Source organism: Strix aluco, chromosome 10 (assembly GCF_031877795.1).
Source record: "Strix aluco isolate bStrAlu1 chromosome 10, bStrAlu1.hap1, whole genome shotgun sequence".
NCBI classification, from domain to species: Eukaryota; Metazoa; Chordata; class Aves; order Strigiformes; family Strigidae; genus Strix; species Strix aluco.
The window spans coordinates 15,557,354-15,576,567 of record NC_133940.1 but is presented as its reverse complement, the minus strand read 5'-3'; the positions used below and the strand labels follow the sequence as shown (position 1 = coordinate 15,576,567).

The window sequence follows — 19,214 nt, the reverse complement described above, 5'->3', positions numbered from 1 at the left end:
CTTGATAATTTAACTAGTTCATGCTAATTCCAGCTGTCTGTTATTTATCTGATGTCCTCTACTAATTGGGGAAGAAAAAATAAAAATCATGTAACTGATTCATAAAGACGTAGCTGGAGCTTATAGATGGAGATGTATAGTTATTTCCATGTGAGAGTTGTCTGCTGCAAGTTAAATGCATAGCCGGGCTTAGGAGCTGGTTTCTTTTTGGCTGGTGGCATGGTTGGAAATTCAGTTAAATGCTGCAAATCTGGCACTTTCAAAGTGGCTTTAGCTGTAAATAAAAGAGAAAAAAAAATTTCCCTGAGTCCTGGTGTGGTAACAGTCAGCCCCCAAAGCTGACAAGAAGTGTTTAGTGGCAGTAGCCCATTTTAATGGGTAGAAAAGCCAAGACCTGGTGATACAAGCCCAGCGAAGATGCTCCAGTGTCTGCTGGCTGTGTTTCTCCCTCTTCACTTGTAGCTATCTGTGCAAGAGGTATCGGCTTCGCTTTGTAAGAGAACGAGTAAATCTTTTTATTAAAAAAAAAAAAAAATTGACGCTGAAGATGGTTTGGGTTGTTAAACAGCTCAAATTTGCTTTATTTTCCTGTTAGCTATCATATGTCATTAGTTTTATAGGTTGCAGAATCTCCTGAAAATATAATAAATGAGCAAAGATCACCATGGAAAGGGAATCAATCAAACAGCAGCCAAAATAATCCTTTCAGTGAAACAGTATTAAGCGACATAGTGATTTGGAGGAGTAAGGGTGGAAAAATGAGAAAAAAAGCTCAAAACAAAACCGCGAGTTTAAAATGGAATGCAACTGTGTCTGAATGTTTATTTTCCTCAAGGTTAGCTCTCTGGCATGAAGGTTTACCTTTCAATAAGATTTCTACGAGGAATGCTTGGTACCTAACATGGTTTTCCCGTGCGTGCAAAGTGCATTCCTTGATCCGGAGCTTGTACATCTTGGGTGGTATTTGGGAGGCGTGCGTGTACATGATGGTGTATGTTATCGCATGTGTTGGGAGCTGCCGTGTCTGACTGCTAATTCCTGCGAGCCCTTTCAGGTTCCATCGGTGGAGTTGTGTGTTGCTGGGGGATCTCTGACTGGTGGGGTGCGCATGGGGAGGATGAGGGTGTTGTGCACGCTCAGCTACTGGGGGAGTGATCGCTGGGAGCTTATTTTTTTTCCATCATGGAACATGCTTGAGAGAATGAATGTAATTTTATTACAACTTTTTCGCCTGTTATTCTCCTAAAGGCTGGTGGAGTCGAAGAAAGCAGGTTTATGCAGAGCAATATGAGTGTGAGAGTTGGGAGTAGAAAACTTTGTTATTGTAGCAACGCTGTTCCTGTTATATCAGGCTTCCCATTGGACTTTCAGGGGAAAGAGAGGAAATAAGCCTAAAAAATGAGCAAGGGCTGAGTTTCTGCTTGTTTAGTTTGATACCTGTTTCCCACGCCCAGTTCTCAGTGGCCACCTTTTCAAACAGGCCTTGAGCCACTTACCCCAACCCCATTTGTGTAGTTTTGAACCTGCAATTTTGCATTTTCCAAGCCTGCAGTGGAACCTCAAACTGCCTGGTTTGCAGGAGCAATTAGCTAGTTAAACAACTCAGTCTTGCCATACTTTTCAGGAGTGGCTCAATCCATGACAGTCTGCATTAGCAGCTTTTTGGGGCAACAGCGTTCCTAATTGCTTGCAGTAGACCCCCTGCACTCGTAAGTGACTGGGCTTGCAAAATTCGAGGTGTAATTTGCATGCTGTAAAATATCTACGTGTAGTGGAGCTTTCCTTCTCCCTAAGCTCCGTGTGATGATTCGGTTCATGTGTGTGGCTGGTCGCAGTGGGGTTTGTGGGGGTAGTTTGGCCCCATAACTCCCTCTTGTTTGTGGATGTTCAGTTCTTCATGTTTGTGGGGATGCTCAAGCCCAGGGACGGGGAAGAGGGATTGTTCCTTTAAATAAATCAAAGCACTGACCCTCTGGAAAATACAGCCCCAAAGAAAAAATATTCATTTGTATGCAAATAGCATATTTATAATGCATAAAATCTCTTTCAGTGATTGCTCCTGTGTATTTGCTAAGGCTGGGTGATGGGAGATCTGCCTTGCTGTTTGTCTGCTTAAGCAGGATTCAATGTTATTTGCCACAGGATTCATGAAAATGCCTCTGACTGTATCATAGCAACCCTGTTTCACACAGTCCATAAAAAGTCCATTCCCCTTGAGCAGCAATCCGCCGACTTAAAGATTCAGGCACCCTTCGTGCCATGGGGAAAGGGTGCATTTGGCCTTCTTTGGATGCTTCAGAAAAAGCGTGTGTGTCAGGATGATCCCTTCCAGTCCTGTGTTCACTGTGATTTTAATGCTCTTTCTTTAAGGCTAATAAGAGGGTTTCCTTTTGTTTTTTTAAAGGCTTCCTCCCCCACCCTGAATATTTCCCACCTCTGTTTTAAACCTCACATGACAAGTTAAAAGGGGGACGGGACAGCTCAGAGGTCTCTGACGTGATGGCTCTTTTCTGTCCTGCCATTTGGATTTTCCCCCAGGATGGCAGCGGCACAGCACTTGCTTATGCTTTGTAGTGAATGAAGATCTGCCCAGATTCGAGCCCTTCTGTGGGAATGCAGCGGTGCTTTCTCATCCCGTAGATGAACGTTGTTAAGAGCTGCATGTTCACCTGACTCCTGCCCCCATCTGTTTGCATAATGTGGTTATATTTCTTTTTGGATCAGGTATTCAGTACACAGCCCAACTGCTGTGTATAATGTCTGAAGGAAAATTGACAAAAATCCATGTAAGTTTTTTTTTTTGTTGGTTTTAATTTGTGAATAGAACCCCTCTTCTGTATTGTTCATTTCATTTTGTTGTCATTCTTTGATTTCTGTATTTAATGAATGCTGGTTGTGATGGGAGATCCAGTGCTCTGTGTGTACAGTGCTTGCTTGCTTGCATGTATGTATGTATTATGCCTGTGTTGTATCTGTGTGTGCTATATGTTGTTAATAATGCACCTGTGTTGGTGAGGAGGGGGGGTTTCTATATTTTCCATTCACAGTGTGTATCTTTCTCAACTAGGTGTGATAATCGTGTTCAATGTGTATCTCCCAGTGAAATGTTATGAGAGCTATTTTGATAAAATGTGGGGATTTGTCTATTGTATGTGGAATCTCCAGTGACCAGAAGTTAGGAAGCTTAAGGAAAAGTCCCTAATGTTAATAACTGTGTAATAATTGTCCTGTTGCAAAGAGGATGTTTACTCAGGGGTTACAGAGGTGGCAGAGGATAGTTCTGCTGCATCCTGGTTTTGCCACTGATTTACCGTATGGCCTTGGGCATGTTCCTTCACATCTTTGTGACTCCTCTTTCCCAGTTGTAGAAGAGGAACACCACCCATTACCAAGGCATAGCCAAGGCCAATCGACTCCTATTTCTTCCCTTTCTGCAGTATCCTGTAGCTGCAAAGTGTTGTTGTTCTGGTCAGGCGGCCAGGGTATGATGGTCTGGGTGGACGATGTGTGTGTGCCCATGTTGGCCCAACTGTGCGTAGCTGGATTTTGCCTGTTGGAACTGTTGTAGATGGCAAGCTGTAGTGATTTATGCTTCTCACTAAAAATAGATGCTTCTGGAGGAAGATCTTCTGGAGGAACCATGTTTTATTTTTTTATTTTATTTGTTACGTTTGCATTTCTTTCCTGAGTGGAAATGAGTCTTAATCTGAAAGAGCCCACAGATGGCCAGGTTGTGTCTAACCCTGCTGTCCTCCTCACCAGCAAAGAACCATGCAGCCTTGACTGCTTATTTCCAGTTTTTGTAGAGTATTACTCTTGCATTGTCAGAAACACCACACGGATGGCATGTTCACTAGGACATCTGAGCTCAGGGCAAGAAGCGCTCAGAGCTCTCCTGTTGATGAATGTTGGGCAGGCCTGAAAGCTTTACCACCCGAATTAGAGGGCCTTAGTGGGTGAAGGAGCACCTGCATGAAGGTGTTTAAAGAATGAGGTCTGGATTTCAACTGACTCTGGTTTATTCATACAGAAAATTTCATAGGACTGTGCTACTTTGGGGAGCTACCCCTGTTCCCATCACAGAGCCAGGGAAGCTGAGGCACGTGGTGGTTGGAGGGCAGCGTGTGGTGGAGTGGGAGTTAGTAGCAGGGCTGGGAGCAGGAGCAAAGCTCGGGGGCCCCATCGGTCGCTCTGCCCACTTGGCTGTGTTATCTTAATCCTCTGTGAAGCAGAGCGGGCAGGCATGCCGCTTGGTTTCTGGCTCATACGTTTTTATCTGACCCTTGCCATTTGGAAGTGTCAGAGGGATGGGCTTGTGCTGGGGAGCTGTGGAGTGAGCTGCTTGCAGTCTGGTGGAGGATCTCTTTTAGGGGATTTTGGAGCTTCCAGCGTAGCAGACTCCAGGAGCAGAGAAGTCTGTCTGTGCCCATGTGGAAGGTCCCATGTGGTTTAGTGCCTGCCCCTTCTTTCACATCAGCTGAGACATATATAACATAACGTATAGACTGCTGGCAATGATTGTGTTTCTATTTTAGGCAGCATCTCCGGCTAAGTAAAGCAGGGGCTACGCTGCAAGCCGCTTTGCTCTGCGATCTTGTTTAAGTCTCTGAGGGATGAACTGTTTCTCTAGCCCTGGTGCTTTTCTCTAGGACCTGACCCAGACTTGCAAGGCAGACAGCCGTAGCCCCGATGGGTGCTCAGGTGAGAGCAGGCAGCCCTGCCGTGGCGGTGCTACGGCCATGGAGGTAAAACAGTCTCAATAAGTGGCATCATCCAATTGCCACAGCATGGGGTAAGGCAGCCCAACCTGGCAGCCTGTCCCTTTTTTTTTTAATCTATTTTTGGACAAAACCCAAAGTTAATTTCTAGGTCATTTATTGTTATTAGATTATTTTACTGCCCCACCACAAGCACGGGCAGCCGTGTGCTCTGACATCCTTTCTCTTCTCAAGCTAAGCTGCCACGCTGTGTTGCTGCCGTGCCACAGCATGTCCCAGGGTCTGCGGTTTTGCCGTGGGGCGTGTGGAGGACTGTAGATGAGTGGTCCTTCCCACTTTGTTTCTAGTGGGGAAAGCAGCATATGTGCCTGACTATCCTATTGCCTTTGAAGACTGTGGCCTCTGTCCCCAGCTCTGCTCCTCCGCCTGCCTCCTGTGATAACCTTTGTGAAACATGTCCTGCCTGGAATGATGAGGATAATTGTCATCACGTTTGCAACATGGGCAGGGGTGTACCTGAGCATCCTGGTTGTGCCTAGTGCCACCAGAGAGCCGACTTGGCCTCACCAGGCATCAAGTAAAAATCCCTGGATGTTGCTGATAGGGTTTGTTCGCATCAGTTCCCTCTTGATACTCAGGACGTTTGCCTCGAGAGTGTCTGTTTCTAAAAGGTTAAGCTTCTCCAGGTGCCAGTTCTTGGGTCTTTAAGCTGCTAGAAGGGAGATCAGAGCTCTGTCTGTGAGAGCAGTTGCGGCTCACACTGGAAAGATGCCGGGAGAGGAATCAGCCAAACTATGAGGATTTTGAAAGCAACAGAGATCCTAACTGTGTAGGGGGTGTTTCTTATAATTGAAAAAATGCAATATGGCCTCAGCTACACAAATATAAATTTAGAGAAATACCCTAAGGATCAATCTTTTACCCTGACAAGTAGTGGGCTAATTTGCTGGGCATATCTGTAGAAAAGTTTTGTAAAGTAAAATTGTTCTATTTGAGAAAAAGCATCAGGCTCTTGCTGGCATTATCAGAAAACAGTTTTTTTCAAAGGATTTCTGTGGACCACATTCCCCATGCTATTTCTGATGCTTCCACTCTCCTGTATCGTATTCAGTATATCTGACAAGGTTTTCTTAATAGGTTGTGCACTGAAGTTTCTGTTTCGATACCAAATTTAGGGAAGGCTTGTTATCTAAAATTCTTTCTTCCTGGCTTGATAAGGTGCTGATTAATTTTATGCAACTCTCTTTCCTTCTCTAGTTGAGCTTCAGTCGGTTTTAGTGTAATCTTGGAAAAGTGCGCTTGGTCTTTAATGTTTGTTTTAAGGTTTATTCCAAAGGCTTTTAGGCATGCTGGATGTTTGGTCTTTTGTGACGTTCTATGAGAATTAAGTTAAAAAGTAACAATTGTAGAACAGGTTTTGAATCCAGATGAAACATTTTAAAGTTTCTGTAAAATGAGAAAGAGCATCCTTTAAATGGTGGTTGACTGTGATGTAGTTTTAGGTGTTAAATTAGAATTGTGTAACTCTAGTGTTGCATATTTGCAAAGCTGGATGCATAAAACAGAGAATACTAATGGTGCCCATATATAGGAATGCGTATATGTGTGTACCTATCTGATACAGGGATGAAGGAGAGGGACTGTTCCTTCTCCATAGGTATGTATAAGGTAGGGAGGATCGGGGGCAACTTCACGTATCTCTGCCTTAACGCTGTGGAGAAGGGCTGTGGGGTCACAGGCTGCTGTACTGGGGAGCCACCTCCTACTTTTGCCAAAATGCATGGGCAAGAGGAGGAGACAGTGCAGCAATGATGGTTGTGCCTGTTTGGTGCAGCCATCTCACAGGCGGCGAGGAGGGGGCTCACCAGGGCTGTGGTGCTGTTGTGGGCAGTTCTCACCCCTGCCAGGCGCTGCAAGCCAGGGGCACCCGTGCTGGGGTGGCAAGGAAACTCAGCTGTCATCAGTGGAGAGCATCTGCCTTGATTACAGAATCACAGAAGGAGTTGACATCTGGATAGATTTTCAATCTCCTCTGGTCCAGGGTAGATGAATCTCTCATCCGATGCCCAGCAGCAGATCGATCCCATCTCCTGGACACCGAGGGTTTTGCAGAAGTGTCTAAAAGTCTTTCCAAAAGAATTAAAAGTACACACATGCACAAAGCAAAGAAACTAAACCTCACAAACCTGCAGGCTGGGAGCAACTATGCTTAAGACTAACTGGCTGCCTTGTAATTATAAGTCTTCAACCAGAAAGAGCCTGACTTCTTCGGTGCATACCTGGAGCCTGGGAAGTGTATTCACAGGCGTTAATAGGATTGAGACCCTAGATTTCTGGAATTTAGGAAGCACTGTCCTCACTCCCCCCCCTGCACCCAGCACCCTGCTGCACGAGTGGGTGCTGAAGAGCCAGGTGCTGGTGCCAGCCGCCCCAAAACAGGATTGCAGATTGTCACAGTGGCTCCAAATGTCACAAAAGTCATTTTTCCAGCTCGATTTTAAGCTCAGTATGAGACTGTGTCTAGTCACAGAGCCCAGGTTTGGCTGAAAGTTGTAGGCAGCGCATTCCCAGTGCTTCTTATTTTGACATCTCCCCCCATAGCTTCCCGGTTTCTTGTTCTCCTCCTACACTCCCTGTGTTAAACAGTTGCTGTGTTTTGCCCCAGAAAATGGTGATGGTTTAATCTATCTCCAGCATGTGTTTTTAGAACAGATGCCAAGCTGTCCCTCTCTCTCTTCCTCACACACAGCAACGTGCATATGTGTGCATGCGTGTGCAGGCATTTGTGCACCTTTGTATCTAGTTCTTTTTACATATACAGGGAAACATGTAGATTAAAACACGTGTGCGTATGTTTTCCTTCCCAAATATATTTTGAAAAATATGAGTCAGCAGCAGGCAAGAACATATTACATAATCTCTGGGAGTGAAGAAAACCTTGCAATTTATTAGGAGGCAGGCTTTCTGTGAGCAGCATTTTTTAACATCATTTTGTTACCACACATTGGTGTGTGCCTCTTGGTCAGGTGGCCTTATTTCCATCATACACAGTTGTGTCCGATGCAGAAATGTAGGCCCAGTAGCCTTGGGTTTTGTTATATTTTTAAACCCCAGAGTAACAATAGCAGAGTCTTATGGCTGTGATGATGATAACGACTTTTCTCCTTTTCCTAAACGTGTTTTCCTGCAAAGACACTGCGATTTTCCTTTTTGGTTCCCCCCACTCCCCACCTCCTGCTGTTTTCTATAAAATCTCAGCGCTGAGAGAAATCACACATGAGTGCAGCTGGAAATAAATGTTGCCCCCTCCACCTCCCCTCTGCTCACGGCCACCCACCTCCACCGCCTACACCCAAATGGGAGAGTGAAGTCAAAATCCACTTTTAGCCCTCATCTCCTGCTCTTGCACGGCTCTCCCTGCGAGCTCATTTCCAACGCCTTGCGGAGTGCAGTGGCTGTGCCTGCCATACATGCAGAGGGTGAAATTCGGAGGGGGTTGAACACCATTTTAATGGCTTCTGCAGCCATAAGAGCACTTGTCTGGTTCCATCAGCAGTTGTACTATCATATGCCTTAACATAAGGGGACGAGAGAGGACATGCAGTTTGCTTCTTGTTCGCTAATTATCACAGGGAGTGGGGAGCATCATGAATTACAGAGAGACAGAGGAGCACAAACAAAAAAAAAGTAAGATGAATCTGGCTCAGGTTAAGACAGCAGTAACATCAGGGGTTTGAATCCTACATCCTAGGCTACAACAGGTGTTGTGAGTCGTGGCACACGTGGGGGGACAGGAAGCAGTGGGGCACCAAGCAGAGCGCGGTGGTTGGGTGCTCTTATCCTCTCAACAGTGCTGTATCTCAGTTTCTCCATCTCTAATGCCAGGCTTAATTCTAGACTGTTCAGACAAATCCCTGCATTTCTGAAGGATGCTTCGAAAGCCCAGGAGGGAAATGGGCACTATCAGAATTAAAGGTAATAAAGAAAAGGTCCTGTTTGTTTATTTTTAATTTTCCCAATAAAAATGAAAGGGTTTGAACTGCTTTCATCTCCTGGGGCACTGCAAATACTTCCGCTGTGGCTAAGCTAGTGGTTGCCTTTCAAGCAAAGAGAAAGCTCTGTTGTGGTTTTAAAATATCAAAGCCTTCCCAAGGAGGCAGTAAATTGCCATGCTGGCTGAAACCAGGAGTGCAAGTAGCTCCGTGCCCTGTCTGGGACAGTGTCTGAGACACATGCTGTAGAGAAAATTGAGAGAGACACAGTAATTGATGGTGACGGAATAACCTGTTTATCCAGAGCACTCTGTCTTCACCCCCATTAGCTCGTGAGTTTCTGATGCTTGGAGACAAGAGAATTTAAATCTTCTGTATTTTTAAAACCACAAAAATCTCTGCTATAACCAGGAAATTCTCATGAGCTCAGCAGAGGGGATGTGCTCTTCAGTCCACCATCCATCAGGGCTCTCTGCACTTTATTCAAAAGCCCAGGTTGAGCTGTGTGCATCTGCCCAGTGTTGGGAGCAGCTGGGGAATGATAGGGCACTCCTGGGGCTGGGGTTTGGGGGAACTGCCTCCATTTCCAGCCTCTCTTCAGCCCCATGGGTGATGCTGCAGAGGCCATTTCATCTTTCTATATCTTTGATTTTCTTTCTGTAAGATGTGCAGAAGGAAATTGCCCTTTCCTCTTAAATGGCTTGACAGCTGAGGATGAAAAGTATCGTATTCAAGGCAGATGGGATTATAGCAGACCGAGCATTGCTGAAAAATGCCACTCTGCCCTTCGCAGGCAAAAGGGAGAGTGGGACATAGTTTTTGCAGGGGGCCTCTGGCAGACCAGAGCTCCCACCTAGGCTGCTTCCTCCGTTAGTTAAAAGCAAGGTCTTGAATTCCACCTGAGATCCCAACAGAGGCGAGATGCCAAATGATGTCAGCAGGATTCCACCAAAGATTAATTTGGCCTCAAATATTTCGCTTATGCAACATCAGATTGCATCCTTATTACATGCACTGTTTTAAGCAGTATCCAGCTAAATAAGGTTTCTGTACCTCTTTAGAGCCTTCAATTGTTACTCATTAATAATACAGTTGCTTTCTGTTATTAATTGATCAAAATTAGGCTTTTTTGTTTCTCTAAACCATTTGTGGTATTTCTGTGCAGTTAAGAAATTAATCTGCATTAAGTAGAAAAACCTAAGTAAAAATAGTAGCATTGGAGTAGTAGCTTTTCAGTCTTTCATGGCATAAGCTCCAGGGCAGAACCATTCAGGGTAACCAATAATCCTCGCCTCATAGCCAGTAATAAGATACAGGAGAGGCTCACAGTGCACAAAGGAATGGCACAAAAGCCATCCAAGGCAGCCCAGCCCTGCTCTGGATGGTGGGATCCCCCTGGAAGTGCTGTCTCCTAGAGACACGCTGTCTCTGCCTGAGTGACATAAGCTCACATCTTACTTCCCAGATCTTTCCTTTTAGAGTGTCTGTGTTTGGCCATCCTCTCCCCAAAAGGAAGGTTGTTCCCTGGGGCACGTTCCCTCCTGTTTTGTCAAACCTGGCAGGAAACGTCTGTAGTGGTTAGTCTCAGATGGTCATGAAAGACTTCCACTCGTTCCTTTGAAGAGTTTTCCTACAGCTGAAAACATCTCACCATCACTAGCAGTGGTTGTAGGTTTCTTTTATTGCCCCTTTTCTCCTTTCGGTTTCTACTGCAGACAGTTTTACCTTTGCATTTTTTTTTCCAACTCACATTGAAATTCAAGCAATAATAATAATCATCATCGTCATCATCATACTTGATATTCTTCATTCCAGCATCTTAAAAATATTTTCTGAACTTGGGTTACTTAAAAGCCTTTGTGCTATATAAATACTCGAGTACTTTTTCTATTTAAAAATGGAAACATGTGCCTGAAAACTCTCAAAAGTCAAATGAAGATCAAAGGCTTGGGACTACTAGCAGTTTTCTGTATTATTCACAGGAGCTCAAGCCTAAGGTGGTATAGGATATGTGCAGAAACTGTTATGCTGTTGCATCTGTAAAACTCAGCCCTGATGCTGTTGAGGGCTGGGCTTGGTGTCTGACATGCCTACTGCTGCCCTGGCTGGAAGTCCCATGTTTTATCATCTTGTTTTCATGTCCATCCCTGTGCAACAATGGCCAGCAAATGGCTGGAGTGCGGCTAATGATAGCATTGCCCTTTTCAGTGGTAGCTGGACTTGCTTTACAAGCTTTTCAGAAAAGCAAAGCTATTTTCCCGTAGTCCATCCTTTCTCACTGTTTTCTTCCCTCTCTGTGACTTATGAGCAGGAATCAGGACCATAGATGGGAATTTATGTCCTGGAGGCATGCAACAAGGGTATCCTGAGGGTTCAGGGTGGCTCACAAAACAGTTGCCTCTGATAAATGCTCAGAGGTTTCCATGAGTTTTCTCAGCAGCTGTAGTCAATGCTCACAGTGGGTATTTTCACCGCTGACCAGCTATTCATAGGGAAATGTTACAAGGTTGTGTAAGCCACCAACAGCATAATCCTTGTAGTAATAAAACATAAAAACGGATGCAGAGCGATTTGGCCAGAAAAAGAGTGGAAAGAAAAAGACAGTTAAAATCCAAGGAGTGGCTGTTGAAATGCAAAAGGATCTAGAAAGCAAAGCTGCAAAAATAAAATCTGAAACGGAAATGAGTAACATTTTTACAGCATTGTATAACTCATTTTAATTGCAATCCATCTAGAAATCTATTTGAGGCAAGGAATCAATTCAGAATTGTAGAGCAAAGCATTGGTCTTCCAGATGTTTGCAGCTTTCTGGATTGTTATTTTCAGCTTCCTTCCACGGTTTATTTGAATCCCTTCTTCCTTGCAGTGGCTCCCCCCATGATTGTGTTGCAGGTGGGGCAGTAAGTGGAGTGTCCTGGGGCTTTCTGCTCAGAACTTCCCCTCTTCTCATCTCTTGAGAAACACCATGAGGTGGTTGTACTGGTGAGCACAGGGGGTTTGGAAGGTGGAAGCCCTAGGGTTTCTATAGAATAACCCTGCTTTGGAGAGGGCCACACTACATCTTCCAGGCTAGACTGAGGTGGTCAGGATGGATTGTCGCCCACGCACAGGGAGCTCCTGTTTTCTCTAGACAATAATTCTGTGTGAGTGGTAGAGCTTGGGCCATACTATGCTATTTACTCTGATCACCTCTTTTAAATACATTAGATCAGATCATGCAACATAGGCATTATAGCTGCCTAATCATCTGGTATTTATTTTTTCATGATATATATTCTCAGCCTGCTTAAGAGACTGGTTGAATCACAGAATCGTCTAGGTTGGAAAAGACCTTGAAGATCATCCAGTCCAACCATCAACCCAACATTAACAGTTCCCAACTACACCAGATCCCTCAGCGCTATGTCGACCCTACTCTTAAACACCTCCAGGGATGGGGACTCCACCACTGCCCTGGGCAGCCCATTCCAACACCTAACAACCCATTCGGTAAAGAAATGCTTCCTAATATCCAGTCTAAACCTTCCCTGGCACAACTTGAGGCCATTACCTCTTGTCCTATCGCTTATTACTTGGTTAAAGAGACTGATCCCCAGTTCTCTGCAACCTCCTTTCAGGTAGCTGTAGAGGGCGATGAGGTCTCCCCTCAGCCTCCTCTTCTCCACACTAAACAACCCCAGTTCCCTCAGCCGCTCCTCGTACAACATGTGCTCCAGACCCTTCACCAGCTTCGTTGCCCTTCTTTGGACACTCTCGAGTAATTCAATGTCCTTTTTGTAGTGAGGGGCCCAAAACTGAACACAGTAATCGAGGTGCAGCCTCACCAGTGCCAAGTACGGGGGTAAGATCACTTCCCTGTCCCTGCTGGCCACACTATTTCTGATACAAGCCAGGATGCCATTGGCCTTCTTGGCCACCTGGGCACACTGCTGGCTCCTGTTCAGCCGGCTGTCAATCAACACCCCCAGGTCCCTGTCTGACTGGCAACTCTCCAGCTACTCCTCCCCAAGCCTGTAGCGCTGCTGGGGGTTGTTGTGGCCAAAGTGCAGAACCCAGCGTTTGGCCTTACTGAAGCTCATGCAGTTGGCCTTAGCCCATCGCTCCAGCCTGTCCAGATCTCTCTGCAGAGCCTCCCTACCCTCAAGCCGATCAACACTCCCACCCAACTTGGTGTCATCTGCAAACTTACTGAGGGTGCACTCAATCTCCTCGTCCAGATCATCAATAAAGATGTTAAACAGGAGTGGCCCCAAAACTGAGTCCTGGGGGACACCACTCATGACCAGCCGCCAACTGGATTTAACTCTATTCACCACCACTCTTTGGGCCCGGCCATCCAGCCAGTTTTTTACCCAGCAAAGTGTGTGCCCATCCAAGCCGTGAGCAGCCAGTTTCACCAGGAGAATGCTGTGGGAAACGGTGTCAAAGGCCTTACTAAAGTCATGGTAAACAACATCCACAGCCTTTCCCTCATCCAATAAGCAGGTCGCCCTGTCGTAGAAGGAGACCAGGTTTGTCAAGCAGGACCTGCCTTTCATAAACCCATGCTGACTGGGCCTGATCATCTGGTTGTCCTGCATGTGTTGTGTGATGGTACTCAGGATGAGCTGCTCCATCAGCTTCCCGGGCACCAAAGTCAAGCTGACAGGCCTGTAGTTTCCCGGATCATCCTTTCGACCTTTCTTATATATGGGTGTCACACTGGCCAATTTCCAATGTGTTGGGATGTCCCCAGTCAGCCAGGACTGCTGGTAAATGATGAAAAGCGGCTTGGCGAGCACCCCAGCCAGCTCCTTCAGCACCCTTGGGTGTATCCCATCCGGTCCCATAGACTTGTGTGTGTCTATGTGATGCAGTAGGTCACTGACTATCTCCTCCTGGAATGCGGGGGGGTCGTTCTCCCAGTCTCTGTCTTCTGGCTGAGGAGGCTGGATTCCCTCAGTACAACTAGTCTTGCTATTAAAGACTGAGGCAAAGAAGGCATTAAGCACCTCACCCTTTTCCTCATCAGTTGTTACCATGTTTCCTCCTGCGTCTAGCAGGGGATGGAGGCTCTCCCTGGTCTTTCTTTTGCTGCTCACATACTTATAGAAACATTTCTTGTTGTCCTTGATTGCTGAAGCCAGATTAATTTCCAGCTGGGCTTTAGACCTCCTGATTTCTGCCCTGCATAGCCTCACAGCATCTTTGTAATCATTGTGAGTGTCTAGCCCCTTCTTCCAAAAGCTGTAAACTCTCCTTTTATCCCTGAGTTGCAGCCAAAGCTCCCTGTTTAGCCAGGGTGGTCTTCTCTGTCGCCGGCTTCTCTTACAGCACCTGGGGACCGCCTGCTACTGAGCCATTAAGACTTCCTTTTTGAAGAGTGCCCAGTCCATCAATGTTAAAGGCTTCTGATACCTGGCAGGGTATGGTATGTTTGTGTTGGCAGAATTAAGTCCTGAATCTAACAGATGTCACCGGTGTCATTCCCAGCAGTCTACTGAAAGGCCAGCGTGGTGTACCTGACATTTATCTTGTATTTGGCGACATTTGTGAAGGAGGTTTTACCTTGTTTCTTGTCCATCTTGAGCATTCAGAGCTGCTGACAGTGATTTGCATTGAATCTGGTTCTTGGCAAGCACCATGCAGAGACTAAGGCAGCAATGTGTCCGGCTCTGCTGCCAAGCCACCATGTCGCATGGGACAAGCATCCCTTTCCTCCTGGGAGGTAGGCTCTGCCTGTCATGGGCTTCTATGAGCTGTTGCTTACCCAAGCTTATAATTTGGCTTTGGTTTGCGTAGATTGCTGACTAAGTGCCTCTGCATCGTGCATCGGGGACCCAAGGAGCTAACCACTCACTGGCTGCTTCCAGAATGTCCCTTTAGACTTGGTCTCCTCCTGCCTTTTGTACTGCCTGGGGTGAAGTCCTGGGAGCTGGACTCAAGCAACAGGTCAAGAAACAAGAAACCCGCAAGGCAAACCAGGCTCGTCAAAGATCAGACATCTGTTTGGAAATCAGGGTTGCAGACAGGTGAAGGTTTGAGACAGGACTCCAAGGAAATGGGAGACTTTCCTGACAGCCAGACACTTAGAAAGATTTCGTGGCAAAATGGCTGAAAACATAAGCAATTGACTCCAGATGTTGAAGATCTCCTCCTCTGACCTCCCTCCTCACTTCAAGTGTGTCCCCCTCACCTTGTCTCTCGCAGACTGTCTTTACATGCCCAGCGGAAATATATTTCTTACTGCTTCGTCCTATCTGGGGAATGATGGTGCTACATGCTGTTACTTAGCGGGAGCTACGCTGACCTCCCTGCTTGCGCAAGGAGGAAATTTCCCTTGTGGGACAGCAGTGTGGTTTGACAGATTTGTCTTTCCACATTAGTATAGATGCAGTCTCTAGTCCTTGTTTCTGCTGACAGGGTATTAAATGCATTCACGTTTAAATTACTGGCTTAGAGCAACACAGAGAAATGGAAGGAGTTTGCAGTAGGTTTACCAAGTTGGGATGAATCCGAAGAGATTGCTTTGCGGAAGAAGCATCTGTAGTCTGGGAAGGAGGTGAGGAAAGGAGAGATACAGACTTTTCCAAATCAAGAGAGTGCAGGTGAAAGAGGGAGAAGGATACGATGCAGGAGGTAAAACTAAGTATAGAGGAGTGGTGTTATAAAGGGAAAACTGGGGCTGGAGATCAAGACAGATTAGAATATGCAGTAAATGTAATCCACTAGGCCATGGATTTGTGTTTCTGGAAAATAATGGAAGTACCATCACATGGGACAGTTCTCATGAGAATGGAGAAAATACTAGAACAGGTACTCAAGGGGACAGTCTTCCTTTTGGCTTTGAGCGGTACAGGTGATTCAGATATGTTTTTTCGAGTACAGAGCCCTCTGAATTGCAAGGAGCACTATATTTCCTTGCATGCAGGCACCTCTGGGCAGCTCAGCTTTATGAAGGGGCATCACCAGCAGGATTTGCACAGAATGCAGTTTATTCTAATGATAACTGCAGAGAGGAGCAACAGTCCTCCCAAGGACAGATGGATTCACGAGTAGAAGGGCTCTGGAAATGGGCTGTTGGTAACACTGGAGCAGAGAGGAAGGGAATATTTTATTATTATTACCTGGAGTGGATTCAAGCTTTAAACAGATAGTAGGATTTGCCAGTTTGTGCTAGAAAGCTGGGTGTTGGAGACTTGCAAGCCCATCCATCACTGGCTACAGGGACCTGTGTCCACCTGAAAAGACTGGTTAAGTAAAAGGTCAAAGTTTGGTTTGGTGGTGATGCTGTGGTGAACTGGTGTAAACTGTGGTTGTAGGTCCTAGGAGCTTATGCTGCAAACAAGTCTTGGTTTTGGCATCGGTCCTAAAGAAGAAGAAACATGTAAGTGAGATACTTCATATGCTGGAATCAGTGTTTTGATTAGCGCTTTTAAAAGATTGATAGAGGTGGATTTGTCTGTAAGAAAAGGATTTATCTTGGCAGTTCAATAGCCTATTCCAAACCTTCCTGATCTCTGTAGTGTAGTCAGAAGTCCCTTGGATTTATGGATGACCTTAGAAAGCACAGGCAGTATTTGGTCAGCCGGGGTGCTAGAGAGACAAGGCTATGGAGTCTTATCTGTGTCCAGCAGCTTCAACATCTTATTTTTAAAAAGGCTTCTCTATTCATTACCAAGAGCATCGTGTTCTTCTTCTAACACAAAAAAGCTTTAATTCTTAAATAACTCTGTCCCATCCTGTGCTACTTATTCATAAACTCTCCCTACTTTATGCTGATGCATAAATACAGAACAGACTTTCCCCCATTTTCTTTACCTGCATTAGCACCAGCCATTTTAAAACTGTGAGCTGAAACTCCAGGGTTCTTGCTAATCCTGATGGACCTAATGGGGGAGAACACTGGGGAGGGATTCTGGGAGTCTGGAAATGAGCTCACAACTTTTGAACCTGTGAACCAGATTGTTGGTCACCTAAGGCTTCTGAGCTTTCCTAATTTGTTAGGAAGTCACAAGGTTCTTATAGGCATCAGATGTTTATTTTTCATCTTGGACTATTGTGTATTGAAATAAAATATCAATAATTTAAACCTATTCACTCCAGTTTCAGGAGAATCGTTTTGAAATAGTAGTAAATATGCAACCAGTTTCTGGAGAAAAACGTAAAGGGTTTAGTCTCTTTGGATTTTGTATTAATGAATATGACCAGGCATTTGCCTATTCCCAGGGCATTTGTAAAGTACTTTCTACACATACTCACTATCCATCCAACCCCAGGAAAAGGTATTTTTGACTACCTGATGTAATTAAAAGCAAAGAATATGAGATGGTTATTGGCTGTTGCATGCTCACAAACACACATAGTGTGCAACAAGACACTTATCTGCAGCTACACACATCAGAAATTACCTGCACACACCTGCACAGGTGTTGTGGGCATGTGGGTGTGTAATCACGTCTCTACAGAGCAGTTTCAAGGTGACCCTCTGTGCATGCAAGAAATCTTGAGTTGTGTGCAGCTTCACAGAACCAAATATATAAATATATACACATTACCGGATACAAGTTTGGACACATGGGATTCTTACGTAGTTTCTTATGTGTACGGTTATTGCATGTACAGAGACAGACCTCTGCTGTTCATGGATTTACACAGAGAAGCCTGCCCACTCTGACTCAGATCCATGATACTTTACTGTTGCTTTGAAGACTCTCTCTAAAAATTCCCTGGCATTTATCCAAAAAGAGCGCCAATAGCCTTAAACTCAACTCATTTCCTTTACATCAAGTCACGAAGCTCATCAATAGCAATCTCAGACTCCAGCAGGGAACGCAAAGACATTTTGCATTTGACACCCTCAGTAGCCTTCTGGTAAATAGGTCATTACTAATACAATAGCAGTAATAAACCACAATGTATGAATTTAGAGAGTTAGAAATGATGGTGTTTGTGGTCCTTTTTCTTTGGTAGCAGATACTATTTCTAGTGCCAGCAGAATGATTGAGGTAATATTTGCTTGTTACTTTATGGAATCAATGAACAGCATCTTATCATAGGTTTGTGTCTGGGGATTGACAAATGCTCAGGTGCTTTTGTGCCTCTGTGGTTACTTTAATTAACTAATGTGAGCTTAAAAGTCAAGGTGAAACCCAGGAGATCACTGCAGCTAGTCCTGTCACTGCAGGCTGGAGCTCTAACCAGTTCATTGGAGCCTTTTCCCAGCAAGTTGCTCTCAGACCCTTTGATTTTTCCAGCAGGAATGTCACATATGATAGAGGGACTCAAAGGGGCCAGTTTTACCTTTAAAGTCTAGGTTTAATTTTTTCTGTTAAAAAAAAAAAGGTGTTTCGACAGTTTGTCACATCGGCTCAGCCTGCCATGTCGTGGGCAGCGAAGTGTTAGGAAGGAAGAGCAAAAAGTATTTTGATGAAGGATCAAGTCAACTTACTAATGTTTTTTGAACATCATCTGTGTTGACCTTGGTCTGTGCAGACACACACCTGCCCCTCTGACTCTCTTGTCTCTGCGAGAGCTTTTGGAGGTGCTGGGAGAATTGCCAGGCAGGATTTGGGGAGATTTGAGTAAAAGTTTTGAGGGGGATTTGCTGGAGGTTTGTGCTTTGCAGCAGAGACATTTTGCCAGCTTCTCCTGAATTGAAGTCTCCATCATGTATTTATTTTTGAACTGAGGAGGAGGGAAGGAGGGAGGTATCATCATCAGGCATTTTTATAGCTATGGAGAGTGGGGAGGGCAAAGTCTGTGTATCACAAGAGACCCTAAATCTCCATGCTCGGGTTCAAGAAAAGCACAGAACCAGTTTCTCTTGTGGGTTGGTTTTTTTTACTAGACAAACATTTAATTATTTTACCTTCATGTTGCTGATGAATCAACAGAGAGAACTACAAAAGATAATGTACTTCTATTTTTATATCTTATACTAATGAGGCTCAGGCTAGAATTTTCCCCTTTATGATTGGCTAAAACAAGGTAGGAAAAATTCAGAGGGAGAGGGAGAGGAGGAGGGAGCGAGACGCTAAATATTTAGCAGTGTGCGTGTATGCGGTTTGGAGAAAATGTGCAACGCCTTAGCGAAAGAGAGTGCTTGGAAAGCAAGAAAAGAAGCATTTTATTCATATAAAATTATCACTAAAGGATGGGCTTCTCTGGGAGGAGCTGTGGCACAGGGTGGATCGAGGCAGCAGTGTTGTCATGACTGTGCTGCTGGCTCTGATTTCTTGGCACCGCTGCTGAGCGGCAGGGCTGTGCACCAGGACTGTGTTGCACAGCCCCTAGCCACCAGCGTGGTCTCACTTGCTTTCTGTAAAGCATCCTCTTTGAATTGGCAGGATTTAAGCACTCCATCAAAAGTTCATTAATATGTTCAGTTAGAGACACATAGCTGCATACAGCCTGCTAGCAAACACCAGGGAGAGGAACATAATGGACCAGATGATCAAAGAGAGCAAAAAAAATGTATAGTGCCTTTACTATGAGTGGAGAAATAGCTGCAGAGGAGAGCACA

At 45.2% G+C, this 19,214-nt stretch overlaps 1 protein-coding gene across 9 annotated transcripts in view; it reads left to right on the top strand.

Annotated features, from left to right (window-relative positions):
• The window catches only part of ARHGEF9 (Cdc42 guanine nucleotide exchange factor 9), a 221,387-nt gene that overhangs the window by 103,745 nt on the left and 98,428 nt on the right, over nt 1–19,214 (top strand). For 2 of the 9 annotated variants that reach the window (XM_074835379.1, XM_074835377.1), the window contains exon 2: nt 2,725–2,786. The exons of the other annotated variants lie outside the window; for them this stretch is intronic. In XM_074835379.1, the coding sequence (XP_074691480.1) occupies nt 2,757–2,786 (30 nt within the window). In that variant the 5' untranslated portion in view covers nt 2,725–2,756. The remainder of the gene's footprint in view (nt 1–2,724; nt 2,787–19,214) is intronic. 9 annotated transcript variants of the gene reach the window in all.